Raw genomic sequence first — 7,626 nt, forward strand, 5'->3', positions numbered from 1 at the left:
TCCCTTTAACTGATCGAAAAGATCATCTATTCTTGGGAGTGGGTACTTATTCTTTATGGTGATCTTGTTTAGCTCCCGGTAGTCGATATATAGCCTCATGCTTCCGTCCTTTTTCTTTACGAAAAGAACTGGGGCTCCCCACAGAGATGCACTAGGGCGGATCTGCTTCTTGTCCAACAATTCTTGGAGTTGCTCCTTTAACTCCTTTAATTCAGCTGGAGCCATTCGGTATGGTGCCTTTGATATTGGTGCAGCACTAGGGACCAAATTGATTTCAAATTCTATTTCTCTTTCAGGTATTTTACCTGGTAGTTCCTCAAGAAAAACATCTGGAAATTCTTGAACAATTGGGATTTCTTCCAACTTTGGGACTTCTTCATCTTTGACTTCATTGATTACTGCAAGGTAATTTTATTCTCCTCCTTTTACAGCCTTCCATGCTTGCGAAGCTGACAGTAGGAATTTTCTTTCTTTGGATTTCTCGTGAAATAAGACTTCTTCATTAGTAGGAGTCTGAAGTCTAATTTCTTTCTTTTGACAGTCCACAATGGCATGGTTTTTAGCTAACCAGTCCATTCCGAGGATAATGTCAAACTCAACCATATTGAATTGAATTAATTCCACTTCAAAAGTTGGTTCATTGATACAAATTTCACAGTTTCGATACACTTTCTGAGTTTCAATTGTTTTGCTGGCAGGTGTTGCTACTCTTAACAGTTCACTAAGAATATCATGCTCAAGTTTAAGCTTATTGGCAAATCTTCTAGACACAAATGAATGTGTGGCACCACAATCAAACAAAGTATATGCAGGCATTTTATTGAGTAATCTGGTACCTGCCACCACTTCGTTGCTGTTATCGGCTTCCTCTTGGGTTATTGCATAGACCCGAGCATTAGTCTTGTTTTCTTGTTGTTTGCTAGCTCTTGTTCCTTTGTCCTTGTTGTCTGGACAATCTCTAATTCGATGGCCCACTTTTCCGCACTTAAAACATGCCCCTGACTTCCGATAGCATTCTCCGATATGATACTGTTTACAGGTGTCACACCACTTCCCTTCTCTATTGCTAGTATTGCCAGAACTCCCTTTGAAAGACCCTCCTGAATAGTTTGTTTTCTTAAACTTGGGACCGTTCTGAATAGATTGATTGATCATCGGCTGTTTGTTCTTGTTTTCTTCCTCGCGCCTCTTGATATCAGTTTCTGCGCTCATTGCAGCTCCCATTAAATCTGCAAAACTGCTAGGTTTGAATACTGCCAGTGCCGACTGAATTCGGTTGTTGAGTCCCTTTTTGAAACGATGCATCATCATGGTTTCGTCAGACATAATTTTGGGGACATAAATTCCAAGATCATTAAATCTCGACGTGTATTCCATTACCGTCATGTCTGGTGACTGTCTGAAATTTTCAAATTCATTCAGCTTTTGTAGACGAAACTCGGCTGGATAGTATTGCTTCAGAAATTCTTTCTTAAAAATCTGCCATGTGATTTCCCCCACTTCCTTCAATGATGGTGACACAGTCTCCCACCACTTCCTAGCTCGATCCTCTAGAAACGGTGCTACAACTTCTAATCTCAATTCTTCAGGTACCTCTAGTAAGTGTAGTTGTGATTCGACGTTTTTAAGCCAGTTATGACTGACTTCTGGGTCTGGGTTTCCATCAAAGGTCGGAACTCGGTTCCTCCTGAGAGATTCGTAATGGTACTTAATTCCACGGGGTTGTGGTTCAGGTAGTGGTTGTATGGCATTGGCAAGGGGGTTCACAATTCCTTGTAATGTAGCTTCTACAATAGTTGTTATTGCCATCATATCCTCTTGGCTCAGGTTCACCCTGGGTGGTGGTGGTGGTGGTGGATTCTCGTTTTGATTGCCGCCACGAGGATTACGGTTGTGATGGGGAGGTCTGCCTGCCATATCCTATAAACATGTATTTTATTAATTTGTTTGCCACCATATTTAACCAATGAAATAATTTCATTAAATTATAAAAAGTTTTCATACAACCGATGTTGTCAAATAATTGATCAAACACTTCTAGATACTATCAAAGCCTACTCTAGGGCTCTCTCTCTCTACTCATCTATCACTTCCCCATCCCCTATTGCTTCATTAACTTCTTCCTTCAGCGGATTCGCTTCCATTTGCTCCATTAGTTCCTCCATATTGATCATTTCATTTTGCAGATGCTCAATGAAATTCTGCAGTTGTGTATTTTGATGATCAAGGTGGTTAACTTGTTCCTGTAGCTCTTGTATTGTCGATTGGCTTACTTTCTCATCGATTTCTTGCTCTTCAATCCGCCCTTGAAGACGGCGTTGGGTTTTGAGAAGACTATCTTTCTGAATTTGAAGCGTAAAAACCCTATCTTGCGCGCTCTTCAACTCTTGCTTGGTGATTTCGTGCTGACGCTCCGACTCCAGATGATAAGCGGCGTAACGTCTAACGTCTTTACGTAGTTTCTTCTCTTCGACTCTGGCCTCTCAAAGATCTTCCCCCATGCACACGTTATTCCCATATAACTGATAGTTATCTCTTTAGAGTTTTTCATTCTTTTCTTTCAGCATTTTAATTTCTGACTCCTTTTCCTGAAGTTGTTTTTGAAGTTCATTTATAACACTTTGGAGATCCATACTGGTTTCCTATAAAGATACAAAAAAAAATCTTTTTATAGATAAGATACTCGTCAAATCGTTAATGTGCAATAACAGAAAGTAATTAGAAAGTTTCAAAATTATTTGATTCACATAATAGTTTCTTAGCCACAAATTTGTTACAATTTAATATTTTATAATGCTAATCTAATCGAACATCTCCCCATCATCGCTGTCACTGGCACTGTCGTCTCCATCCACCTCCATCGGTGCTATTTCTTCTTCCTCCATGTTCTCTATCACTGAATGTAGGTAGTTGTTCTGGTCTTGAAGCCTGTCCATAGCTCCGTGGATCTTCGAAATGTACCGATCCTGCATGGCGATGAACTCCTCCTGGCGCTGACTGGCCTGAGCAGCGCGATCCTTCTCTGTCTCTATCCTCTCAAGTAAATCCTTGTTGATTGAGACCAAGCGCGCGAAGCGAATCGAATTCGTCGGTATCTGTAGCATTTGACTTTCAGCCACATCCAAATGATGAGTGAGTCGATGTACATCCGACTCCAGAAGGTGTCTAATCCCATTAAGCTCTTGCCTTTCCAATTTCTCCTTGTCCAGTTGCGCCTTTAAAGTTGCTATTTCCCTAGCGTGGTTATCGATGGTAAGCTGACGCATACGGAGAGCAGCCTGTGCGCGAGTACGAGGGGCAGCCATTTCCTAGGATAAAAATGGAAGGTAAAGCATCAGAATTGTATAAAGGGTGGAAAAGCACAAACAAAGCAATCGTGGAAAATTTTCGATACTAAGAGATTTCAGAACAATTGAAGGGATACATTTTTGAAGTCTATTCGAAATTTAGGAAACGGATGAAAATTATACTTCAGGATGAAAGTTGGACTCGAATTGAGATACACTAGGCTTTTGCCAAAATTTGACTTCGCCAATTTTGTCTGTCCAAAATCCCAGTGGGATTATGAACCTGGCGGCTCTGATACCACTTAAATGTCACGCCCCGAGTCCGAAGCATCGGTGAGATCCGCATTGTTTAACAATTACTTGAAAACAATTAAGCCTCGTATCGAATTGCCGAAAACCAGTCTTTTCCATAAATTAAATATTGTCTTACTATGACAATAAAAATGAAGATTACATCAGAGTTTTTCAAAAACGAATACAGAAGAAAAGTACGAAATCTTAGCTTGCTATCGATCATGGATTCACCATCCCCAAAAAGCTTTCTGCTCCTCCTCATCAATCTGCTTCTCATTCTTATCTGAAATTTGTAAGGGGTGAGTGTTTTTGAAACGCTCAGCAAGTGGGGGGTCGATCGATTTCCAAAGATACATATAGAACATAAGTCTTTAAAACAATTCTTTAACAATCTTTCAAATCTTACTACTTAACTTATCATAACAGAAACAATTGAAACAGATTTCTCAGAACAGTTCAGAAACAGATCATATCAGAACAAACAGAACACTGTTACTCATCTCATTTCCATGGTCAAATTGTCCCCAATATGTTACTCCTCTAATGGGTGAGGTCAGAAATGGTTTTATACCCACCATTGGGGCCAAACAGAAATGATTTTCTACCCACCATTGGGGGCCACACAGAAATGGTTTTATACCCACCATTGGGGGCCACACAGAATCACAATTCTCGTCCCATTTCAAATTGAATCGCAATAGTGTAACAAAGATTTCAGAATTAACAGAAAGAACTTATCAGACAGATTTTATCAGAAGTTTCAGATTTCAGAGTTCTCAACAGACACAGCGGAATCAAAGAAATTCGAAGCATGGAAGAAACATATAATCGATCGAAATTTCAAACCATATAGACTGACATTTTCGAAATTCAAGACACACATACATGTATGTCATTTTATTTCTATCAAGGTTTAAAAATACAAACGAAGTACATAACAAAAGCCCACTTACAATTTCTTATACGAAGCTTTCTTCCAAAATTTCGGCAGCACCTCGGCGTAACTCTGACAAATATAGTCTTCAATTAAGCAGCACCTTGAAGTTTTATCTTGCATATTCAATTTGTTAAAACTTTTATCTGGGTTTAATCAAAAGTCATTTCTTGCATATTCAATTTGTTCAAACTTTTATCTCATCTTTTAGCTCTCTTTATGGTCTTGTTAGGACAAGCTTGGTTGAGCTTCTTCGAGCTGGAAGTTCGCGTCCTTGAGCTGGGGTTTTACTCTTCCCGTGAAAACTCTTCGATGAATGCGGTTAGTTGCAGCTTAGCATGCCGATGAACTATTCCTCGAGCTTAGAATCTACCTTTTCGAGTTACATTTGATAAAATTTAAGTTATTATTCAAGTTGTTTAGTTGAAACGAGAATTGCTGAACTTATTTTAAGTAATTTTCATATTACTTACTTGATTTGCTTTGATCAAAATTTCCGGGTTCTCACAGACACACTTAGTAAGTTCTTAGTGATCTTAGGCACGCACAACACATTATTAAGAGACATATCTTTAAATTTTGTATTGCCTACATGGCTAATGCCAAGTCTGCTTCCATTTGCCACAATAAGAAATTTCTTACCATTATAATCTTGTTTGTGTGATAGATTTTGCAGATTATTGTTAACGTGATGGCTGGCTCCAGTGTCAACATAGCATGAAGGATCTTCTACCATCTCCGGAGTAGCCATCAGTGCATTTGGGACTTGACTGTTGGATGATCATGCCATGAAATTACGGTCAAATCTGTTCCAGCAGATTGAAGCCGTATGACCTCCTTTATCGCAAAGTTGGCACAAAGTTTATTGCCATTGCTCCTTCCTCCTCTTCCTCGAAATCTGCCTCTGACACCTCTATTGTTGTAATTGAACCGATTTTGCCCTCTACCATTATTGAATGGCTTGTTGTCGAATTTGCCAGTGGCAAAGTGGGCAGTAGCATGGCTGAGATTAACACCCTCTGTTTGATATGTATTAAGCTGCTCGAGTCTACTTTCAAACGTTAACAAATGTGTTTGCAAGTCGATCCAGGATACTGACTCTTTATCAGTTAAAAGAGTGACAATTGGGGTGTATTTTGTATCAAGCCCACTCAAAATTTGAACTGTTAGTTCATATTGAGATATTGGGTTACCTGCTAGGGCTAGATTATCAACAATAGATTTCATAGTTGTCAGATATTCCTCCATCTTCATTCCTCCTTTCCTTGTTTTCTGTAATTCAGTTTTGTAGTAGATGACCCTTGCTCGTGTATGCGCACCTGATAGTTATTTTGCTGCATCCCACAGGTCTTTCGATGTCCCCTTTCTCATCAGCTGAGACGCTATATCAGAACTCATAGTGCTATATAGACATCCCAGAAGTAATTGATCATTTGAGACCGATTATTCAAATTCTGGATTTGGTATTTTTACTGTACTGCCTGGTGTGATTCTTGGCAAGAATTCTGGAGGACAAGATTTGTTGCCAGATATATAGCCATCTAATTTGTGGCCTTTGATGATGGGTATGATCATCGTTTCCCATAGGAGGTAATTAGTGCGATCAAGTTTGATTGCATTGTACTGAGTTGGTAAACTTTTGGTTTGTAAATTAGGTAAGGGACATTGCTCACTTGAGCTTGGGGTGCTTGGAGGAGTAGTCATAATTGATTTTTAAAGTGAGAGTTTTGCTCAGGATTTTAGCTGCTCCGATACCAAAATAGAAAAAGGAGAACAGAAGAATTCTATAATGCAGCACACAGCTTGCAGTAATATTGTATACAATTAAATAGCAGATGATACAACTACTAATGAGAAAATTAAGGAGTTGCATGGCTACAAGATAGGGATGACTCAGGTAACAAGGACTAACTTATTCAAGCAAATATATAGGCTACAAATCTGTAACTAATCTTGGAATGCTTCAACTCAATGCTTCAACTCAAGTATTTGTTTTAATTGATATTCTCTAACTGGACGTTAGAAGAGTATAATCGATGATATGCTTGACCAAATGGGATCAATGATCTACCTTGATGAGTTGAAGTCATCATTGATTAAGAGATGAGAGAAAGATGTTGAACTTGAGATGAAGAAGACATTATCTTTACAGATAAATTCTGGAGTTCGTCTTTTGAAGTTTGCTCCATCAGATAGGCTCTCGAAGGGAATAACCAAAATGATATCCCGCATGTGTAAAATTAAAAATAAATAAGATTTTCTTTAGGAAAATGACTTGTTATTATGTATGTTTATTTCGATTTTTTTATATGGGCATGTTATGTGACATATGTAATGTAGTATGTGTTTTATCTATGTTTAAATAGAAGCATGTATTGTAAAATTTGATGTTAGTTTATTTTAATACATGTTTATCTATATATGTTAATTTGGAATTTATTGAGATATTGCAAATTTAGTGAGAGTTTTTAGGTTGGAAGATTTTGAGTTATTCTCACCTAAAATCAATTGCTATATTTTTTGTTATTTATAAATTAAATTTATAATGATGAAACATTAGGATTGTAGATGATGATTGGGAATATAGTGAACTTTCGAGTCTATGCCTTATGCTAAATCATTATAGATGCTAATTTTAAATACAAAACTAAAGTATACATTTAATAAGCACTAACATGTGTTATGACCTCTAAAATAAACAGATCATGACATCTAAATCTATCATTGCTGATCTCAACAAGGGTGACAAATTGAATGCTGACAACTATGATACTTGGTGCCATAAGATTGGGTATGTGCTTTTATGAGCAAGATGCCTTAGAGGGTATCAAACAAGTCATGCAGGATCCCGGTGTGGGTAACACTGCTCAGCAGAGGAGAGATCAGGAAGCATACCAGGCATGGAAAAAGAAAGATTCCACTACTCCTGCTATACTGGTTAGTTCTATGATTGGTGATCTCATCCATGAATGTGAACAACATCTCACTGCTCATGACATTTGGGCGTACCTGAGAGAGAAATATGGAGGCATTACTGTCACTCGTCTGAGGCAATTGACTATCAAGTTTGACACTTACAAGAAACAGGTTGATCACAACATCAAACAACAC

The 7,626-nt window shown here is 38.2% G+C and overlaps 1 protein-coding gene across 1 annotated transcript; it reads right to left on the reverse strand.

Annotated features, from left to right (window-relative positions):
• Positions 1–411: 411 nt before the first annotated feature.
• Positions 412–1,917, reverse strand: LOC140811147 (uncharacterized). The gene has a single exon (XM_073169021.1). The coding sequence runs from the start codon at positions 1,915–1,917 to the stop codon at positions 412–414; it is 1,506 nt and encodes a 501-aa protein (XP_073025122.1).
• Positions 1,918–7,626: the final 5,709 nt, after the last annotated feature.

Source organism: Primulina eburnea, chromosome 14 (assembly GCF_022965805.1).
Source record: "Primulina eburnea isolate SZY01 chromosome 14, ASM2296580v1, whole genome shotgun sequence".
NCBI lineage: Eukaryota > Viridiplantae > Streptophyta > Magnoliopsida > Lamiales > Gesneriaceae > Primulina > Primulina eburnea.